A 23,350-nucleotide genomic window follows, 5' to 3' on the forward strand; every position below is an offset into this window, starting at 1 on the left:
GATCAGCTTTTTCAGTTTTCTCTCCCAAACTTCGGCATTTTCACTTCCTGTTTTAAAGTCTATTTTAAAAACTCATCTGTTCTCAAACACTTCTGGCCCAGTGTGAGCCGGCATACTCCTTTTTATCTCCTATTTATCTCATTTCTGTACGGCATTTTGGCCAAACCTGTTGCTTTTCTTTTAATGTGCTTTATAAAACAAATTGCATTTTTGATTTATTTTCCATTAATGATAAAACAAGATTGAGTTCAATGTACTCTCGCCATCAAAATCCCCAACAGACGACAGCAAACGGACTCCTAGAGGACCAACATTTGGCGACTTCCTGTCCCAGGGCAGGGGCCAGGGGCCCCGCGGGGACCGCAGCAGAGGCAGGGGCCGAGGACAGAGACAGAGCTACAGGTGAGCCCAGAAACTCTTAAGAGCTTTAAATAACCTTTTTGAACGTAGAATGGCTGATCATTGTTTTTAGACATGGTTTTTAAATTACATCTATTGTTTGATTAAACCTAAGTCGCCCCAAAATAAGACAGAAAACTGCTCTTGCATATTTATTTATTTTATTGAGTCATTATTTAGAATTTGTTTCATCAGGGACAAGCTAACCACCTCAGAACGTCCTAAATGTTTAATTTACAAGACCTAATGGATGTTTTCTTACCACCTTATTTAAATAATTTAAATTTAACTCCCAAGTTACATTCCACTCTGTCATCATTCATTAAAGAAACATGAAATCAGAGGAGTAAAGCTGTTTGTGGGGAAAAAGTAAAGGCGCCCTTCTTGCCTTTATTGGATTTAACTGTGAAGGGTGGTGCAAGGTTCTGCAGATCAAATGCACTTGACTAACTGATCATCAGCAGCAGTGTGAGAACCTCTAGATAAGGAGGAGTTCTGGCAGTTTGGCTGCATACAGGTTTTAAGATGAACATCCCTGCAAATCCACCCTAAGATTAGACCATACAATGCTTCAAAGCAGTTGTAAAAAACCCAAGAGCTTCATCTAAGATTCTACAGGCCTCAGTTCTGCTAAACATTAAAGTTCCCGACAGGTCAAGTAGAAAAAGACTGAACAAGCATGGCTCGCTTTGATGGGTTGAAGGAGAAACCCTCATCTCTCTAAAAGGAACGGACGGAGGAGACCCAAGTAGAGATGTTTGGCCAATAATGCACAGCTTCATGTCTAAAGAGAACCAACATATTGGCACAAACACCTCAACTGTTGAACACGGTGGTGGAGGGGTGATGATTGGGGCTTGTTATGCAGCAACAAAACCTGGACACCTTTGAGTCAGTCATGAACTCCTCTGTATGCAACTGTGAGACCATCTGTCAAACAGTTGACGTTTGGTCCAAACTGGGTCGTCAGCAGCATCGTGATCCCCACCACAACGCTGTTTAAGGAGATAACCAGTTTATTTTTCAGTCTTGTTTGAAACTTTGGTCTTTTGACTCTGATGCTGAACCTCTGTTGCCAGCATGCACGACAACCGCTGGGAAGGAGAGAAGGAAGAAGAGGAGGAGGAGAAAGAAAAGGAGGACAAGACAAAGAGAGAGGCGAAAACCACAAAGAAGAAAATGAAGAAAGAGGAGGAAGAAGAAGAAAAACCCAAACCTAAAACAGAAGAGCAGAAGGTAAGGGGTTTTGTATATTTTGGACAAGATGGGGTCACCTGGAGCAAATCCTACAAAGGAAACTAAACAGATAAACTAGATTTTTTTCTTCCACAAAACTTTCACCATTTCCAAACGCTTTCTTGCTAAGTCTCTCCTTTCTATTTTTTTATTAGGTGGAAGAGAAAAATGAATACGAGGTGGGAGATGATGACGATGAATGGGAAGACGCCAGTGATGAAGAGGAAGTTGGAGAAAGAAGCGACTCAGAAAAGGACTCCAGAGGCGGGGAGAAGAAAGACAAAAATAAAAACGGCTCACCCATGTCTGCCAAACAGCTTTTACAGACAAAAAAAGCAGAAAGCCCCAAGGAGCAACGGACTCCGAGGCCAAAGGTCCGCATCCCTCCTCCAGCGGCCACACAGGAGTCGTCAGATGGAGGAAAACCCCTCAGCCCCTTCTACCCGCTGGATGGCCACCAGCCTGTGTCGGACTGGGCGGAGGAGATGGAGATGCAGTCGCCCAGGAGCAGCATGGGTGGGGAGAGCCCGGTAAAGCCCTCCAGCACCGAGTCCAGTCCTCCTCAGAAGAAGGACCAGGAGGAGGAGGAGGAGAGCTCAGCTGGCGGCTCTAGTGAACCCAGAGAGCCACAGAAGGAGGAGCAGACAGGTGGGAGAGCCATGGAGGAATGTTCTCCTTCAGCAAACCCCCAGCAGACCGCCACAGTATCAGAGCCCGAACAGATCGCCTCACAACCCCCTGCTGCACCACCTTCTGATCCCACCCCATCTGAAGATTCTGACCCAGCTCCGTTCTCTCTTCCGGACGCAACGCACTCTGAGGTCAAAGAGGTTGCTGTGACGGCTGACCAGGCTCCACATGCTGCTCCATCAGAAGGTAAAACATCATACACCCTCCACCCTCCTCCAGTTCAGTGGTTCTGGTTTATCTGCCAGATAAATTCCTGCATGCTCTGTGTGACTTTGGGAGAGAATACAGGTAGATTTGATCATTTTCTGGGAAAAAGGTCTGCATCAATTTTTCTGTTTCTAGATTTTATTCCTTATTGTCCAAAACAATACAATTATAATTAAAAAAAATAAGAATTTCATTTATATTTAAATGACTTCCTTATCTCTAAAGTTTTTTAGTTACAGACAGATACAATGGATAAATCCGCACAAATGTAAAAATAAGAAAAAAGGACCATTTCACTGGGGGGAAGGGCTACAGAACCACTCAGATCATTTGGACTTATGGTTCTTAAACCGGGTCTGATTTGGATGCCAAACAGACTCTTATTTTCAGGACAAGCTTGAATCATCTCAAACTGATTTAAAAATTCAGCATTTGTTGCAAGATAACTCAGTCCAGATTTCAAACCATCTAAATGTTCTAGATTTTTAAATGGAGCTGATCCAGGTTGGTCCAGTGAGCTCGTTCTTCTCCACACAACTAAACAGCGGAGAAATTTGCAGATGATAAAACCCCTCTAGATAAATGTATTGTGCTCAGAATATTACACAAACTGATGGAAATATTTGTAAACTTTTAGTCTGGAAAACCGTGAAATGTTGAACTTTTGTAGAAACCCAGGCTCTCACGTCAGACTTGATCCGTCTCTTAACGTGGTTCTGGGGACATGTTGACTGAGTTGCTTCTTGTTGTTGACCCAGTTTGGGTCAGAACTCAGCTGTCAGGCCGAGAGGGCGTCACATTTAACTCTAGAATACTTTGTTCCAGAAGTCTGGTTCATTCAGACAGAGGTTTCAGATGTAAGTCATGCTGCCATTTTGTATTTAGATAGAGGAGACTTCCTCCTTCAACGCTTCCAAACAAGCCATATTTGTTCAGCCCTTTATGAGCTAGTCTTTAATTACTCTGAATTTGGGGTAATTTTCCTTGAACATATATTTCACGGTAGTGGATACATTTATTGCATTTAGATAAATACACACGTGGACAAAATTGTTGGTACCCCTCGGTTAATGAAAGAAAAACCCACAACGGTCACAGAAATAACTTGAATCTGACAAAGGTAATAATGAATAAACATTCTATGAAAATGAACAAATGAAAGTCAGACGTTGCTTTTCAAACATGCTTCAAAATAATTATTTAAAAAAATAAACTCTTAAAACAGGCCTGGACAAAAATGATGGTACCTTAACTTAATATTTTGTTGCACAACGTTTTGAGGCAATCGCTGCAATCAGACGATTCCTATAACTGTCAATGAGACTTCTGCTCCTCTCAGCAGGTATTCTGGTCCACTCCTCATGAGCAAACTGCTCCAGTTGTCTCAGGTTTGAAGGGAGCCTTTTCCAGACGGCATGTTTCAGCTCCTTCCAAAGATGCTCAATAGGATTTAGGTCAGGGGTCATCGAAGGTCACTTCAGAATAGTCCAATGTTTTCCTCTTAGCTATTCTTGGGTGTTTTTAGCTGTGTGTTTTGGGTCATTATGCTGTTACGAGACCCATGACCTGAGACTGAGACCAAGCTTTCTGACACTGAGCAGCACATTTCTCTCTAGAATCCCTTGATGGTCTTGAGATTTCATTATACCTGCAAAGACCCTGTGACAGATGCAGCACCAGAACATAACAGAACCTCCTCCATGTTTCACAGTAGGGCCCGTGTTCTTTTCTTCATATGCTTCATTTTTCCATCTGTGAACATAGAGCTGATGTGCCTTGCCAAAACGTAAAATTTTTGTCTCATCTGTCCATAGGACATTCTTCTAGAAGCTTTGTGACTCGTCAACATCTAGTTTGGCAAATTCCAGTCTGGCTTTTTTATGATTTGTTTTCAACAATGGTCTCCTTGGTCGTCTCCCATTAAGTCCACTTTGCCTCAAACAACGTCGGATGGTGCGATCTGACACTGATGTTCCTAGAGCTTGAAGTTCACCTTTAACCTCTTTAGATGTTTTTCTGGGCTCTTTTGTTACCGTTAGTATTATCCGTCTCTTTGTTTTGTCATCAGTTTTCCTCCTGCGGCCACGTCCAGGGAGGTTGGCTACAGTCCCATGGATCTTAAATTTCTGAATAATATGTGCAACTGTAGTCACAAGAACATGAAGCTGCTTGGAGATGGTCTTATAACCTTTACCTTTAACATGCTTGTCTATAATTTTCTTTCTAATCTCCTGAGACTCTTTCCTTCGCTTCCATGTTTTGATCTATTTTTTTTTTCAAGAATGTTTTTGGCACTAGAGGCCTTTATTTTTGATAGTAGGCAGACACGAAGGAGGGGCAAAGAGAGGGGGAGACATTCAGCAAAGGTCGCCGGGTCGAGGACTCGAACCTGGGACGGCCGCTTTGAGGATTATAGCCTCTTCATGTGGTCGCGTGCTAACCCCTACACCACTAGCACCGCGCTCTTCCTCCGGTCCATGTTGAGTGTGGTACCATGTCACCAAACAGCACAGTGACTACCTGTAGCCATATATATAGGCACACTGACTGATTACAAGGATGGAGACACCTGTGATGCTAATTAATGGACACACCTTGATTTAACATGTCCCTTTGGTCACATTATTTTACGGGGTACCATCATTTTTGTTCAGGCCTGTTTTATGAGTTTATTTTTTTAAATAATTCTGTTGGAGCATGTTTGAAAAGCAACGTCTGACTTTTATTTGTTAATTTTCATAGAATTTTTATGCATTAATACCTTTGTCAGATTCAAGTTATTTCTGTGACCATTGAGGGTTTTTCTTTCATTAACCAAAGAGTACCAACAATTTTGCCCATGTGTGTAAATAACCCTTCACATATTGCTTCACATTTGCTTCTCTATGATCATTGCTGATATCTTTCTGCCTTGGTGTTCTGCTAAAATTTATCGCAGAGCTTGAGAGGAACCTGGGTGCATTTTTTGGACTCGGATCTTAATTTTTTGCAACCACATAAAGCATGAGTTCACCATAATTATTACAAATAGCCAGAATAAAGGGTTTCTTTTCTAATCAGGAAACAGTAAAACTTGTGCATGCCTCTGTTTTCAGTAGGTTAAATTACTACAACAGTGAACTTGCTGGTCTCCGTTTAAAAAATCAATCAGGCAGCTGCAGCTCATCCAAAATGCTGCTGCCAGAGTCCTGACCAACACCAGGACCATGGATCACATCACAGCAGTTCCTAAATCCCGACACTGGCTCCCTGTTCATCAAAGTATACATAATAAAGTTTTGCTATTGGTCCGTAAAGCACTAAATGGTCTTGAGTTGCTTGTCTGATGTAAACCATGTAAACCCCTCAGCTCGAGATACCTGCTTCCTCAGTGTTCCCTGGACCAGAACCAGGACCAAAGCTCTGGATTAAATTCCCTGAAAACCTGAGATGTGTAGAAACTTAAATCAGGACTGAAAACATTCACTTACAGCATATTTCATCAATGAATCTGACTAATAAACTTAAAACATTTGTTTCTTTCATGCCTTTAATGTCTGTAGTTTAACATCTTTTTCTTTCCTGCCATGTTTTTATGCTTTCTTTTTTTCTGTCTTTGTTTCTTGTAAAGCACTTGTGTATAAATAGTGATATATAAATAAATGTGACCTACCTGTACGTTTCAGGCCAGTAAACTGTCGAATCTCTTGGTTTTTTGGAAAAAAGTCATTCTGATGGTGATGATCAATTGATCAGCAGCACCTGGCTGCTACTTTCCCCTTTTAATTGTTAGGGATGCAGCAAGGGTGTACTTATTTTTCACACCCAGCCTTGGCTTCATCTTTGTTCAGTTTTGATCAACAGATCTGTGTTCAGGGAGGCACCAGAGATTTACACCAACATGTCTGATGGTTCTTCATCAGAATCTGAAGCGTTTCTTTCAGATGAGATTTATGAAGCCAATCCGCTAATTAAACTGGTGTCAGAAATCATACCTGACTTCTAGAGATTAAATATTGACAAGCGGAGCAGCTTTTTGGTTTCTTAAACGTTACTTGGCTTTACGATTCTTACAGGAAATTATCCTCTCCTGCTTATGGGTCTTGTCTGATCCCTATGACAAGTTTTCCGACAGCGAAGTCCAATTTTCTTTATTCATGCTCCTATTCCCTCAGCGACAGACTTGATTAAAAGCTGCGGTCTTGTTTTAATGATCTTGTCCTGGTGCTGAATATTTGTTTAGATTTGTTAACAGAGGAATGTTCTTAGGATGTAAGTTTTTCAATGAGATGGGATCATTTCTCACCTTTCATTGTCTCTCTGTCAGAAGACAAGTTGGACCCTCCTGCGTCTGCTGTGTCTGTTGAGGCCGAGCAGATTTCCCTCGAAGCGGCGGCGAGGAAAGAAGACGAGGCGACGCCCGCAGGGCACGAAGATGCTCCAGGAGCTGAAGCAGGACCGTCTTCAGAGCAGACATCCTCAGGTTTGGATCTTATTACCGACTTTAAAATGACTCTGTCTCCTCTCTTTCTGTGTGAAAATAAAGATTAGTAAAGTTGTAAAACCTCTCCACTCACCTGGTAACACACTGATGAAACCACCACCAATCACCAAGTTTGAATGCTCAAACATTAACTCATAAATCTTAGAAAGTAATTATCTGTAGGCCAACTATATGATATTTTTCACCCTTATAAGGTGGAACTAGGAACCCGATGTTTACAGGCTTGTTCTTGGTACAAAGCTAAATTACCCCATGTTAATGTAGTGAGGATAATCCTAAAGCTTTGAGCACATCAGTTGATCTTGGATTTCCTTCATGGAAATCTGAAAGATTTCTTTTGTTTTGTGAAACTGTATTTTATTTCCTGTCTGAACATGTTACAAATGGGGCACAAAATGGCAAATGGCAGTTTTGTAACTCTGTGCTCATATTTTGCATATAGTGTTTGATTCAGGGGGTTGCGACAGATTTTTGGTTCAGAGACTGTTGGGATATGATCTGTTTTTCTGGGGAAGGCAGTAGGGAGGGTCAGCTATCGTACCGTTTAAAGAGCTATAAGAGTTTTTATTGTTGTTTTAATTGGTTTAAGAATTGATTGACACAAGCAGAAAATCTACCTGATGTTTGCAAAGCCAAAAGACTGAAAATAGGCGTTGATATTGTCACCATGAGAGCTCTAAAAATGTCTTCAGTATTTAACAATATGATTAAATACAGTCCACCTTGGACACGTCCATCACAGAATAACACAAGACCCAGAGACACACTCATACCTAGCAGCAATTTAGAGAGACCAATTAACCTAACAATCATGCTTTAGGACTGTGGGAGAAAGCCGGAGTACCCAGAGAGAACCCATACATTCACACGGAGAGCATGCAAACTCCATGCAGAATGACCCCAGGCCTGGGATTTGAACCCTGGACCCCGTTCAGACAGGATAGTCATCTACTTTGTGTGGTTGTTCAGATTTAGCTACCAGTCCATTGCCACACCTGCAGTTCTGGTCAGAACTTTCTATCCATTCATCATGGGAACAAACGTCAGTTTTGGACTTTAAGGATGCATTTGAAGCATTCATTTTACAGACTGGAAGGATTTTTAAAAACAAGAATTTGGTTAGTTTATTATGAATTTTCTCAAATCTAGTCGGAGTCAAAATGATGCATCCTGAAATGCATAAAAACAAACACTCACGCTAATAGTTGGTTAAAATCTTAGCCAGTTGCACCTTCTCCACAGACTAGGCGGCCATTAGCAAACACCATGCAGCATTCAGGATGGATATTTGGCCACTTTTCTTGGGTTCGGAATAGCTAAGTTCTATTAATAGTCCATGGTTCTACAATTTTAATGTTAAGTGGTTTTATCTTTTCCAAAACCAGTTTTGATGTTAGAATGTGTTCACCATAAACCTCCCACACGTCTAGTTTCCGCCTTTTGGGTTCCTCAAAATAAGGTCATAAATGGTCATTAAGAAAATAGAGTTTAAAAGTTTGCTCGAATCAATTCAGAATTAATCGTGTCCGCTTCACGATTTTATCCCTAACCTTTCATTTCTAAGCCTGTATGTTCTGACTCTGTTTGGATTTAAGAAGATCTTTTAAACACATTTTTGACTCATATCTAAGTGTGAGTAAAATGTAATTGTAGGTTTTATTGTGGCTACATGTTCCGATGGGCCAAAGGTTTGGCTTTTACTCCTCCCAGTCAGAACCAGTTCTGCTAATAACTTCCCTGATGATGCTTGAAGTGTTTTTGTATGTTTCTTTCTGTTTAAACATAATATTTTATGTTTGGTCAAACCAGAGGTGGAATCATTCAGAAACGAGCATCTTTGTTCATAGTTTCCACATGTTATTGTCTTGTGTGTGTGAGCACTTAAATCCAGAGCTCTTTATGCTTTCATGCCATCATTAGTGAGTCCATTTGAGGCTTTGGCCCTCCGTTGGGAAGGGGAATCACTCATCCTCGTTAGAATCAATAATCTGCCCACATTTCCTCATGAGCTATCTGTTCGTCTGACTACGCACTGCGGTTTAAAAGTGAAGCTCAGGGAATAAACCACAGGCGGCAGTCATTATCACAGCCATTTAGCTCCTCTTCTTGGTGTCATTACTTAGGCTAATGGAAAAGTTCAGTTATAAATATTTTTAGTTGTTTTGGGCTTGCTTTTAGCAGGAAAAACCAAACCGTAAAAGGATCAATTGACAGACTGACTTGATCCTGGTTATCAGCTGTGACTCAGAAATCAAACGGGCCAGAACCTGGGTCCTGTCCGCTGAAGAATTTACTGCCTCAATTTTATTCAGTTGCTTTTTTATTTGTTGTTTACAGTCTTGTGAATATTTCATAATGAGGAATGAACGAATGAGGAAAATTTCATGTAAGATGACTAAATAAAAGATGAGACCAAATACCTGGTAATGTAATAAAAATGCAATTTCTGTTGAGGAGTAAATTAGGACACCCCTACATTTATTCACAGTACAAGGGCTAAAATTAAATATTTCCCTGTTTGAACATCAGACATTTAATTTGGTGCTCCTGACTTATGAAGTGAGTGAGCTGCTCAAGGCCTTCAGAAAAAGGATGTTGGCAGCTTATGAGTCTGTTCAGAAAATTACCCTCCTAAGCCCAACGGGCCCGCCAGTTAGTATTTAGGCTTTATATCTGTAGGGTTATACTTGATTTATTTCAGGTATGTAATTTCAGGCGGAAATTGCTTCTCTAACCTTGTGGGCTTAAGAGGTTAAATTGTAATCAGTTATTCCAGTATATGGAAAAGACTCTACAAGTAGAAGACCCTAAAAGCCACTAACATGTCCAGGTTTGGTCATCCAAGCAAGTTCACCCTGTGAGCAAACGGCAAGATGCTAAAAGAAGACTCCAAAAACTTAAAATGTTTTTAAAAATTGGATATTCTATTTGTGCGACATATGTATAAGTTAAAAAGCTTCTCGATGCAGCGACATAAATGGACATAAAACGTTATCATCGAGCAGCAAGTTTATAAACAGAAATTAACTTCTTCCCCATTAGGTAAGGTAAGGTAAGGTAAGTTTATTTATGTAGCGCTTTTCAGCAACGAGACACTCAAAGCGCTGTACATACAATTACAATACAATCACAAAGCAAATAAACACAGATACAGACACAGAAAAACAAATCAAATGATAAAATCAAACAACAGAGGTAATTTAAAAAAGTAAAATAAAATAAAATAAAGAGAATAGAATAGAATGATGGACAAGCATAAGAACTAAAAGCTGCTTCTCCATGTTTGGTTCTGGTTCTGCAGAGAAGATTTGAGCCAGAAGACCTGAGAGGTCTGGGTGGTTGGTACACTGACAACAAGTCTGTAATGTATTTTGGTGCTAAGCCATTCAGTGATTTATAGACTAACAGAAGTATTTAAAAGTCTATTTCTCTGAGCTACAAGGAGCCAGTGTAGGGACTTTAGAACCGGGCGATGTGCTCCACTTTCTTAGTTCTAGTGAGGACGCGGGCAGCAGCGTTCTGGATCAACTGCAGCTGTCTGATCGACTTTTTAGGCAGACCTGTGAAGACACCGTTGCAGTAATCAATTCTACTAAAGACGAACGCATAAATTAGTTTTTCAAGGTCCTGCTGAGACATTAGTCCTTTAATCCTGGAGATGTTCTTTAGGTGATAGAAGGTTGACCTTGTTACTGTCTTTATGTTCCTCTGAAGGTTCAGGTCTGAGTCCATCACTACACCCAGGTTTCTAGCCTGACTGGTGGTTTCTAGCTGTATTAACTGAAGCTGTGTGCTAACTTTTAAACGCTCTTCCTTTGGTCCAAAGATTATTACTTCAGTTTTGTTTTGATTCAGCTGAAGATAATTTTGGCCCATTCATGCATTGATTTCTTCTAAGCATTTATCCAGCGCTTGAATGGGTTCATGGTCACCTGGTGACATCGTAATGTATAGCTGTGTGTCGTCTGCGTAGTTATGATAACTTACGTTGTTGTTTATTAAAATCTGAGTTAGGGGGAGCATGTAGATATTGAATAGAAGGGGCCCTAAGATGGACCCTTGGGGAACGCCACATGTGATTTTTGTGCTCTCTGATGTAAAGTTACCTACTGACACAAAAAAGTCCCTGTCTTTCAAGTAGGATTTAAACCAATTGAGTGCTGTACCAGAAAGGCCAGTTTTCCAGGCGCTCTAATAAAATGGAGTGATCAACAATGTCGAATGCTGCACTAAGGTCCAATAATACCAGCACTGTGGTTCTTCCACAGTCTGCATTTATACGGATGTCATTGAACACCTTGACAAGAGCAGTCTCTGTACTGTAGTAAGCAGGAAGCCTGACTGGAAGACATCGAAGCGGTTGGTCGTTGTTAGGAAGTTGTTTAACTGCTGAAACACAGCTTTTTCAATAATCTTACTGATGAAGGGGAGGTTTGATATAGGCCTGTAGTTCTGTAGTAGCAGCTTGTCCAAGTTGCTCTTGTTCAATAGAGGTTTGATAATTGCTGTTTTCAGGGCCTGGAGGAAAACACCAGACAAAAGGGACGTATTTATTATTTGTGTTAAATCAGATGTTATTACAGGCAAAACTTTCTGAAGGAAAGCTGTGGGTAAAACATTGAGACAGCAGGAAGAAGAGCTTAGTTGCTGTACGATTTCTTCTAAGTTTCTGTAGTTTATTTGGTGAAATTGGGAAATTTTGTCAAAACCAGTTCTAGTTGGAGACAACATTGGTCCTGGAGTTGATGTGGATGTTCTGACTGCCTCTCTGATCTTTTGGGTTTTTTCAGTGAAGAAGTTAGCAAATTCATTGCAGGTCCTGGTAGAGTGGAGTTCAGATGCTACAGTTACAGGAGGGTTTGTTAACCTGTCGACCGTGGCAAATAATGCACCAGCATTGTTAATGTTTTTGCTGATGATCTCAGAAAAGAAAGATTCTCTTGCATTTTTCAATTGTAGGTTATTTCTGTATAGTCTCTCTTTATAGATAATATAGTGAACCTGGAGTCCAGTCTTTCTCCACCTGCGTTCAGCTTTTCAACACTCCTTTTTTTCACTTCTGACTGGTGGAGCACTTTTCCATGGAGACATTTTCTTCCCAGAAACAACTTTCACTTTAATTGGAGCAACTGAATCAATGATGTCCGAGATTTTAGAATGAAAGTTATCTACCAGCTCATCTACAGTGTTACAGGGCAAAGTGGAGGTAGAAGAGTAAATCTGGTTAAAGGTTTCAGCAGCACCGTCCTTAAAGATGCGTTTTCTTATAATGTCTCTTTGGCAAACTGAGTCATTGCAGATGATGCTTTCAAAAATAACAGAAAAGTGGTCAGATAGAGCAACATCAGTTACAGACACCTTGGAAATGTTTAGACCCTTAGTGATGATCAAGTCTAAAATATGTCCCTGTTTGTGCGTTTGCTGTTTAACATGTTGAGTCAAACCAACATTTCTAAGAGTGTCACATAGATCTATTGGACTTCTGTCTTCAGGATTGTCCATGTGAATGTTGAAGTCTCCCACAATAATTAAACAGTCATAATAAACACATATCACAGATAAAAGCTAATTAAAATCACTGATAAAGTTTGTTTTGGTCTTAGGAGGCCTGTAAATATTCAAGAACATTGTTCGGACCGGGCTCTTTACCTGGAGAGCCCAATATTCAAAAGAGTCAAATTTGCCCAGAAATACTTTTTTACCCTCTAATAAATCTTTAAACAAAGTGGCCCCCCCCTCCACCTTTTCTTTGCTGTCTGCTCTCACAAAGAAAATAGTAGTTCGGAGGCGTCGCCTCTATCAGAATGGGAGCTTCATTAAATTCATGTAACCATGTTTCTGTTAAAAACATAACATCAAGATCGTGGTCAGTAATGAAATCATTGATTAAAAATGATTTTCCTGACAGATCTAATGTTCAGTAAAGCCAGTTTATATGACTTAGTTGTTTATATTAACTCTGTGTCTGGTTATACCTGACAGTTTATGGCTTTTGTTTGATTGTTTATTACTGTCTCTTATCCTTTTGGCTTTGTTCTTTCTGTCACATATAATCACAGAGATTTTACAACTATCTCCTATTAGGGGCCCAAGTTTTACCTTGACACGATCATTTCTGATAGAGTTCCCACTGGGGCCCAGACTGTATCACAGAGAAGTGATTTGATTAGGAGGAGATAGATTAGGAGGTGGTGGAGGTCTGCGGCATTTGGAAGGTGTTGGTTTAGTAGCAGGGCCTCGGCCACGGGGGGTGTTGAATGGAGAAGAGGTCAGAACCATTTGGGTCCCGATTTTAAGAGCTCCTTTCATGTTATCAGACTCCAGTAAAGCAAAAAGCGGGCTCAGTGGGGAGATGGGAGAGTTCTGTGAGATCTGGGTCGGGATCTGGGGTGAGCGGGGTTTACCGGGGGTGTCGGTCGGGTTCTGGGTTTGGGGGGATGGGGGTATAATGGGGGGGGTCCACTTCTCCTGTGGATTTCCTTTTGTGATGACCTCTCTTTCTCAGCCAACTGGTTGATTGTTTCTGCTGGAGCTGTTGGAGGCAGCGTTATCATTGTTGTTGATACTCCATGTTCTCTGCTGAAGGTTGAAGCTGCTGGCGAATTATTTACTGAATAAAAGAGATTAAATGTGAGACGTCTGGCTCCTGGCTTGTTCAAACAGAAACCATCTTGCTTGAAGAGTTGCCTTTTTTCCCAAAGAATATTAAAGTTGTCGATGACGTTCACAAGTGTGGTGGCACATGGTTTTTTCAACCATTTATTAATCAACAGAAGACTGGAAAAAATCTCATCTCCACAGAAAATCAGTGCAAAGGATCCGCTGAGAAACACCTTGATATTGAGACCTCCAACAATATTCAGAAGACGAGTGAAATCCTCCTTCAATCCTTCGGATTTTTTCTTAGCCACGTCATCTATGGCTCCACAGTGTATAATAAGGTTTTCTAGAGACGGGCGCTTTTCTGTGATTGTAAGAATATTCTCTGAGATATCAGAGACCACGTTACTGGTACCAATCATAACTTCTGTGTTTTTCTTGTTGCAGAAGTTTTTAATCCCATCCACAGCTGTGTTACCCACTATTAGGGTTCTTGGTCTGGTGGGGCGCTTTTTCTCTGGCAGCTTAGGAGAAAACTGTTTAGAATGAAGGTTGTTCTCAAACCTTTTACTGTTCTCAGAAGATGGATCATTTTCCTGGTTTTCATTCTGTAGTGGAGCAAATCTGTTCTGGAGGAGAACTCCATTATTTCCAGCTGTCTCAATCCTATCAGTTGTTGTGACAGCAGCTCGCTGTCGAAGTCTCCTTTTCCCAGGGGAAACGGGGACATTTCTCTGTAATTCTGGCCATTCTAATTTATTTAATTGCTGAGATCTTCCAGTGAGTCGTCCACCTTGATTTTTTGGCCATGCCTCTAAAACATGCCAGGGGGGTCTGTTGGTAGGTTTATTCTCAGTGTTCTGATTGACAGTTGAGTTGTTGAGCTGGCTGTCACTGTTTGGGATCACAGGCAGAGTTGAATCATCGTTGTACCTCATATTCACCTCCACATTCACTTCTAGTCCATGGATTTTCATCTCCAAAACAGACAATTTCTGTAAAGGTTTGTCGAAGTCCTCTGTGGTGAAGGGGGGGCGTTTTGTGCTGATTAGCTGGCGTCAACTTGTCCTGTTTTGGAGTTCGATTATAAAAACATCAAAATCCTTTAGAAAAAATAAAATAATAATAATCCTTGGGAGTACATTTAATAAAGGAGCAAAGGAGCAGAAAAGAGAGGGCTTTTGTCTATGCCCCCCCTCCGACAAGTTACTCTGAAATATTTCAGTTCATTGTTGCCCGCCCCCCCCCCCAAAAAAAAGAAAATGAAATGGGATTTTTCCCCTGTTGGTAGTCAATGTTTAACTTTAGTTTTAGTTGACTGAATCCTGTGAATTTGCTAGACTAAAATGAGCAATGTGGTAGTTTTTCCATCTTTACACAGAGGTGAAATATTTACCATGTTACAGAATTGATTTAGTTCTATTTGGCAATACACAGATAGAGATTTACTTTATTTAAAGCAGCTTTAGATTTAGTCTCGTTGGCTTTAGCTGCTGCTTCAGTTTTCTCAGCCAAGTCTAAAATAGCTCCTATCATCTCACGCAGCAGGTTGTCCAAAAAAGGAGTGGATTTTCTGCCAAAGAATCTTCTCCAGACCGAAGCCATCGTCTTGACTACATCGACGTTGGTTCCCTGACCCAGATGTTCCTGGCAGTAACATCACAATGCACCGCAGTGCAAAACTGAGGAATGAGGAGGGAAATAGTTATTTATCCTCTAGATAATTAAACTGATGACACATTTAATTGTTTATTTTAAGTTTAGAACTAGTGACGCGCATAACATCATATAACATCATGCATTTAATCAGTGTGGCAAGTTTAGAAACCTACATTTATAAAGAAAAATGCAATAAATTACTATGAAATAGTAAAGTTAAACATTTATTTTCAAGTTCATTCAGAGACGGTGAAATAAATAAAACCGGATTGTGTGAGATATATATATTTTGTTAGGCACCAGCTCCCCTGTGACCCACTATGGAATAAGTGGTATAGAAAATGAATGAATGAATACATTTTGTTATAACCTATTTGTTTCAGCAGCCCTTTTTTCCCATGTTTACTCACTGGCAAAGATTGCAGGCCCATCTATATAGGACTGTGATTGTAAGGAAAGATGGCAGTTGCAATTACGCTTCTTGTAACTGGTGTGTGATTCCCAGCACCAGTCAGATGAGCTCGTGGGCATTATGCACGTGCACATACGGCTGTGTGTGTTGAGATCAGGGTGGGGATCAGGAAACCAGAGAAATTAGAGGCGCAATTAAAGCTTTTAAACGGTTTCTTCAGAGGAAATGAGCTGCAGCCTGCAGGACAGATGATGGTGCAGATATCAGGGAAGCGTTTGAAATGTGATTGAATTAAATCTCCTGATGTTTCTGAGGCTTCTAGGTGGACGATCTGGCAGATGCAAGAGGCGAATGCGGTGGAGTGCTACAATACAAGCAAACAACTTGTATGAAAACACAAACTTTCAGGAATAAAATTAAGAGCACAGGCTACATTATAGCACATCTTTGTCCTTTGACCTCATTTAAAACAAGAGCACCAGAGACACTGGTCGCTATAGTGATTCCCGCTGTGTAGACCATTGGGGGAGGGGTACCACCACACTTTTATCAGACAGAAACACAGACGACGATGGGCACAAACATATAAAGTTTTGTGTCCTCTGTGTTTTTTCTCCAGGAGAAATGACGGGTTAAACAGACAGTTTCAGATTCCAGAGAAACATTAGAGTTAATATATAACGGAAGTGAATTAAAGTTTGGGTGTGCTCTATGGAAGGCCAAAAGGAACAAAATTAAATGAATATATCATGAAATAAATAAATATACCATTAAATGTCCCATGAAATAATTAAAATTATATTTATTGAATACATCATTAAATAATAAAATATACAATTTAAATGATAAATAATGATAATAGTAATAATAATAAAAATAATGAAATAAATAATATTTATTTGTCTCATGGCTCCTATGCAGCAGCGTCATCATGAAATTACGTAAACTGTCAACGTGACCTATCAAACCCAGTGGGCGGGGCTAATGCTGATCTTGTGAAATTGATTGCTTTAGTCTGATGTTTAAACATGGTGGCTTCCTCCACACAGGACCTCAGTGAGCTCTTTCATTAATTGTTTGGAGATATTTTAGACCACGATACAGAAGCTGCAGTTGCTCCCGAAGTTTGTGGTAAAACAATTTCTTGAAGTTATTATAGTTATTTCCACACTTTCTGGGAAAGGCATCAACCTCAGAGTCATAGCAAACTCTGAAGAAGTTGTTTTGACTTGCTGTGTGAAGCAGCCAATCAGATGTCAGGGTGTGTTGAGGAGCCACCCTAATCCTGCCCACTGGGTTTTATGGGTTAAGTTGAAAGTTTCAATTATTTCATAATGGCTCTGCTGCATGGGAGCCATGAAATAAATAAACATAAAATGAAATAATTATATTTGTTTTTTAATACATTTTTAATTACATTTAATTAATGTCATCATTTAAAGGTACATTAAATTATTTAATGGTATATTTATATTCAATGATATATTTATATATTTAATTTTGTCCCTTTTGGCTCTCCATACCTTTTATCCCCAGGACCTTCGCCATGTTACGGCTGCTTCTAAGCCTTTTAAACTCACTTTCTTCATGTATTTCTGTCAACAGGTTGACAGGAGCGAACAATGAGCTGAGGAGCATTAACCTGAAGGCACCAATGTTTATATCAATAAATGAAAAATCATCATCATGAGGAGGATTGACGGAGCTTTACATCCATGGACCAACCAGTTGCTCTGGATTCAAGACTTTGAATCATTGATTCTGATCCACCTCGGTTCTGTTCTTCACTGAGGCATCATTGGTAACATTTCCATCAGTTACTTGAGTATTCTGAACGTTTTCAGCTTACAAAAACGAGGGGTTTCTTCCTCTAATAAGAACTAAAACCAATGTTGTCCTGAAGCCTGGGGCAGTAAGTCATTTCTTCATTCTACAGGTCAGGCAGTAATTGGACCTGGGTTTGGCTTGTTAAATTGAGTTCAGATCAACAAAGGAATGTGGTTAATCATTTAATTCAGAATTTAACAAGTAGGGGAATTACTTTATCATATAGGATCAGGTTTGTTTATTTTAACAAATTATAGTCCGGTGGATACTACAGTTTTTATTCACTGTGGTTATTTTTTGTCTCAGTTTAAAATTGTTTGATCTGAAACATTTAAGTGGGATTTAAAAGAAATTTGTGAGTGGGGGGGGGACACTTTTATAGCATCTTTTAACACCTCTGTTTACATGACATAATCTAGCTGGGCTCAAGCCTCCTTATGGTGGAGAAAACGCCAGTGAAGGAAGTTAAACAGCAGATTTTTAGACTTCACAATGGTTAGAAAATGTTCAGATCTGATAATGTATAGTTCTGTGAAGAGTCGGAGCCTAAATGGCAGAAATGTTGAGCTCATGACGTACGACACTTAAAACACCTACGGCCGGCAGCATTTCTAGCAGGTTGATTCGAAGCTGCGCTCTCAGGTCAAAGCATGATTGTTGGTTTTAAATCCGTTTGGAGGACAGAGGAGAGGTGCAGGATGCTTGTTTTAGCGTCATACGTTGAATGTGGCACATTAATCCCATGTTGTAAATAAAATCAAAGTAAATATAGTACTCAGTGCACAGGATATTAATGTAAATGATGCAGTAAACTGTCAGAAATACTTTAAAATCGCTGCTCTTTTACCTCGTCTCACCTCTCTTCGTGTTGCTTTCACACATCATGTGCTTCAAGGAGACGACATAAAGTCTGTTTAAATGAGTTTCTTTACTTCTGTCTGAAATGCTGAATGCATTTTACATTTATGTTGCTGTGACATTTTAATCAGTGCTCTCTTTATTAGCAGAGCTTTTCCATGGGATTTAGGCTCCCATTTTATACAGTCTGTTTTTACTTCACCAGAAAATCATGTGTTTTTTTTTTTATGTTGCATCATATCAAACCATGTTTTTAATTTTGAACAATCGGGTGTTTTGCTTTAAACCAACTCCTCTCCTGCCTGCTCCTCACTTCTTTTCATACATGGATTATTTCTGCTTTGATTGCTGCAACGATGCAACTCATCAGCATGATTGGGACGCTCTGTGATTCACATGCAAAGAACAACACTGCCTCTACCGCTGAAAGTTTGTTTTTATACTTTAAGTTACCTTAGAAATGATGTATTGCATATAAGTTTATAGATGCAGGATGTGTGTTTTTTCTCTTGAATGCTTCTGTCATACCTCTGCAGACCAAGATGGCTTTTTATTTGGTTTGTTTTTAGTTTTCCTCGTCTGTAAATGGCGTGTTTTATCCAAGCAGCTGTGGCGTTTGAGGACAAAACGACAAACTGGTTGCTTTAAAGTCTTTGTTCAGGCTCTGATGAATAAAAGTGATAAATTTTGGTTCAAAGACTCTGCAGTATGTTCTTTTTTATGGAAATGATTGTTCTGTAGCTGTTGCTGTTCAATCTAGCAAAGATTAATTTTAAATATTTTATTATTTTAAGTTTGTGGCAATGTTTAAATCCACCTTTTTTAGTTTGTCTCAACAGCAGAGGCGTAGACACTAGTCATGCGACTTAGAATCAAGTCAGACATGAGTCACAAATTTAATGACTTTAGGCTCGACTTGGTAAAATTATAAAATACTTTGGACTTGAACCCTTTGACTTGAAGAAGACTTGATTTCTTCAAGTCAAAGTGTGTTTCTGGGTTCCAGGTGCCAATCCAGCCCACTGAACCCCCCTCCATTTGCCAATATTTCCTCCTTTTGTTGCCATTACAACCACACTTCATCTATGTGCCGTTTACCTGCTTTAATTCTGCATCCTATGATGACTGCATTGTTTCTGACGATGGTAGAGAGGTCCTGGCATCCAGTGCAATGCTGGAAAAAAGAAATAATCTGTGCACAGCCTGACCCAACCAACAGGTTGGCTACCATGCTGCATAGCTGTACTACAATGTTAAGGCACTTTCAAAAAGCAAGTGTCTTAGACAGTCTTGATTGCAACCCTGGGGAAAGTGAAGGGACTGCTGTCAGCAGCTGTATCTACATCATGTACGGGATGCCGGAGCTGCCATAAATGTTTGGCCTTTGGTTGGGTGAAGGATTCAGGACAAATTGCTGTATGATGGAGAGCAACCGTGATGTTTTCACCGAAGTCATAATGGAAGTGTTTTTTCTCAAAACAAAGACAAAAAACATATTTAAAAATTTCTGTTATTTCTATATTTTGTCTTTTTTATTTAGGTTTAATTATGTTGCAAATGCTTCGGTGTTATTGTTAGCTTTTTCACATTCAGATTTGTAAGATGCAAATTGCCAGTTGAAATAATATTTCACTTATATGTTTTTTGAATGAGTTAAAATGAGTTAATTAAATCCCAGCCAGTGTTTAGTAAATTCTCACAATCCCCACATCTAACACAACAGAGGAAAAATTATATAGACTTTGATTTGCTTGCGCAGACCACAAGATCAAAAATAAATAAATTTGAGTTAGGAAAATTTGTGGGCTGAAAGCTACAGAGAGGTAGCAACAGCCCCTTTTTTACCAATCGTCTCGATTTAAAAACCTGGGGTCTCATTTATAAAACATTGCAGAGGATCTATACCAAAAGTGAACGTCTGCCCAGAAGCTAAAAACGGCGTACAACGAAAAGAAAACAAAAACCATCACCAGCAAGTAAAAATTCCTCCTCATGTTCTGGCCTCTACACGCCCAGATTCAACCATGCATGGTCAATGGAAAGCTCCTCAGGAATGTCGACGTGTATTTAAATGAGCCAGCTGATCAATGTATATCATGATTACCAAAGGCAACCACGGAGATAGAGCAAAGAAACGCAGCATTAAGCACAAGTATCACCATGGTATTTTTTAAATGTTTACAGCAGTCGGTGTTATTGCTCCATGCCTTGTCACAGTTTGAGTTAATCTGTGGTTCACATCACCTTGGTAATCAACGGAGAGGAATGTGAGGGTGAGAAAACTTTGAGATGCTGTAAGGACTTTGATTAAAGATTTAAGATTCATCAAGTTTAGTTTTTATAGATCACAACCTTTGCCTGGAAAGTGACGTACGCCAGTTTCAGGCCTTGTTTTGTGCATACGCTACATTTAAAAATGAGGCCCGTGGGATTCATTTTTACCTGGGTGAAAGGACTCCTGGGTAATTTGTGTGTTTTCTGTTTCCACTGCTCTGAAAGGTCACTGAAAATGTATTTAAATCACCCTAAAGATGTATGTGGATGTTGTGAAGAAAACTGCATTACGACCCTAGTCCAGCGGGTGGCAGTAATAAGAAACCAAAGGCCAAACAATCAAAACTTGTATTCCGCCATTTGCTCACAAAAAAGTGGGAGAACCCTTAACTGGCTTGTGGCGTTGTACCTTGCCGTCCGTCCACCTATTGTATATCCCCTTCCTATGGTCCATTCTTGATCACATAAAGTATGCTTAAATATATATAAAGCAGAAAAAAACACATTGTGTTTATTATAATTATGCAAGAGAAAGGAAGTCAAAACACTAAAAGAAAGGGTCCACCAGTCGTCGTTGCTCAGCACATAACCCCGAGGTAATCTACCCGCACACCTGGACCTTTTATATGGGAAGTGTGGATCCGGGAGCTGCTTTCAGAATCCCGGCTAATGCCTGTAAATCCCTGCAATGGAAAAAGGGTTTTTTTAAGTCTGAAGATCTGAGGATCAAATCATCTTGCTGGTTCCTGTGACTATTTGGAGATTGTCTGTCAGAACTCTTAATGAATTTAAAACTTTTTTTAAATGTCACTTTTTTTACTCTGGCTCTTATCTCCAGATAACATGATCAGTAGGCCAGTCCGTGCACTATCCTTTGCCTTTTATTTTTTATTTAATTGATTTTATTGCATTATCATTTACTGCTTCTTTATAATGATTTTATGTCATATGTTTTTCATTCTTCTGTGCAGCACTTTGCTTGCCTTATGGTATGTAAAGTGCTCTATAAAGTCCTGCTTGAGTCCTCCCTGAAATCTTGTGAAGGTCATCACTCATCCACCACCGTGCTTGACAGTTGGTATGAGGCGTCTGTGCCGATATGGTATTAGGTTAAAGACATTGTTCAGAATCGGCTTGTACAGACAAACCAGGAATTTGACTACGGTAAACTTTGCTCTCAGTGAGGATTTTTTTTTTGTATATATAGCAGTGGACACTTGTAAACCACAAGTCTTGTGATTCATTCATATACAGGTCCTTCTCAAAATATTAGCATATTGTGATAAAGTTCATTATTTTCCATAATGTCATGATGAAAATTTAACATTCATATATTTTAGATTCATTGCACACTAACTGAAATATTTCAGGTCTTTTATTGTCTTAATACGGATGATTTTGGCATACAGTTCATGAAAACCCAAAATTCCTATCTCACAAAATTAGCATATTTCATCCGACCAATAAAAGAAAAGTGTTTTTAATACAAAAAACGTCAACCTTCAAATAATCATGTACAGTTATGCACTCAATACTTGGTCGGGAATCCTTTTGCAGAAATGACTGCTTCAATGCGGCGTGGCATGGAGGCAATCAGCCTGTGGCACTGCTGAGGTCTTATGGAGGCCCAGGATGCTTCGATAGCGGCCTTTAGTTCATCCAGAGTGTTGGGTCTTGAGTCTCTCAACGTTCTCTTCACAATATCCCACAGATTCTCTATGGGGTTCAGGTCAGGAGAGTTGGCAGGCTAATTGAGCACAGTGATACCATGGTCAGTAAACCATTTACCAGTGGTTTTGGCACTGTGAGCAGGTGCCAGGTCGTGCTGAAAAATGAAATCTTCATCTCCATAAAGCTTTTCAGCAGATGGAAGCATGAAATGCTCCAAAATCTACTGATAGCTAGCTGCATTGACCCTGCCCTTGATAAAACACAGTGGACCAACACCAGCAGCTGACACGGCACCCCAGACCATCACTGACTGTGGGTACTTGACACTGGACTTCTGGCATTTTGGCATTTCCTTCTCCCCAGTCTTCCTCCAGACTCTGGCACCTTGATTTCCGAATGACATGCAGAATTTGCTTTCATCCGAAAAAAGTACTTTGGACCACTGAGCAACAGTCCAGTGCTGCTTCTCTGTAGCCCAGGTCAGGCGCTTCTGCCGCTGTTTCTGGTTCAAAAGTGGCTTGACCTGGGGAATGCGGCACCTGTAGCCCATTTCCTGCACACGCCTGTGCACGGTGGCTCTGGATGTTTCTACTCCAGACTCAGTCCACTGCTTCCGCAGGTCCCCCAAGGTCTGGAATCGGCCCTTCTCCACAATCTTCCTCAGGGTCCGGTCACCTCTTCTCGTTGTGCAGCGTTTTCTGCCACACTTTTTCCTTCCCACAGACTTCCCACTGAGGTGCCTTGATACAGCACTCTGGGAACAGCCTATTCGTTCAGAAATTTCTTTCTGTGTCTTACCCTCTTGCTTGAGGGTGTCAATAGAGGCCTTTAGGACAGCAGTCAGGTCGGCAGTCTTACCCATGATTGGGGTTTTGAATGATGAACCAGGCTGGGAGTTTTAAAGGCCTCAGGAATCTTTTGCAGGTGTTTAGAGTTAACTCGTTGATTCAGATGATTAGGTTCATAGCTCGTTTAGAGACCCTTTTAATGATATGCTAATTTTGTGAGATAGGAATTTTGGGTTTTCATGAGCT

General features: G+C 40.2%; 1 protein-coding gene and 1 long non-coding RNA gene across 2 annotated transcripts in view; one reads left to right on the forward strand and one right to left on the reverse strand.

Annotated features, from left to right (window-relative positions):
* Positions 1-19,068, forward strand: part of ccdc9 (coiled-coil domain containing 9) — a 45,301-nt gene extending 26,233 nt beyond the window's left edge. The window contains exons 10-14 of the mRNA XM_047391435.1: positions 282-402; positions 1,479-1,635; positions 1,791-2,511; positions 6,839-6,994; positions 17,292-19,068. Of these exons, the coding sequence (XP_047247391.1) occupies positions 282-402; positions 1,479-1,635; positions 1,791-2,511; positions 6,839-6,994; positions 17,292-17,296 (1,160 nt within the window). The 3' untranslated portion in view covers positions 17,297-19,068. The remainder of the gene's footprint in view (positions 1-281; positions 403-1,478; positions 1,636-1,790; positions 2,512-6,838; positions 6,995-17,291) is intronic.
* The window catches only part of LOC124883939, a 34,421-nt gene that overhangs the window by 3,116 nt on the left and 7,955 nt on the right, over positions 1-23,350 (reverse strand). Inside the window, exon 2 of the long non-coding RNA XR_007042358.1 lies at positions 6,818-7,041. This is a non-coding gene — a long non-coding RNA (uncharacterized LOC124883939). The remainder of the gene's footprint in view (positions 1-6,817; positions 7,042-23,350) is intronic.

This window comes from Girardinichthys multiradiatus, chromosome 18 (genome assembly GCF_021462225.1).
Source record: "Girardinichthys multiradiatus isolate DD_20200921_A chromosome 18, DD_fGirMul_XY1, whole genome shotgun sequence".
Lineage (NCBI taxonomy): Eukaryota > Metazoa > Chordata > Actinopteri > Cyprinodontiformes > Goodeidae > Girardinichthys > Girardinichthys multiradiatus.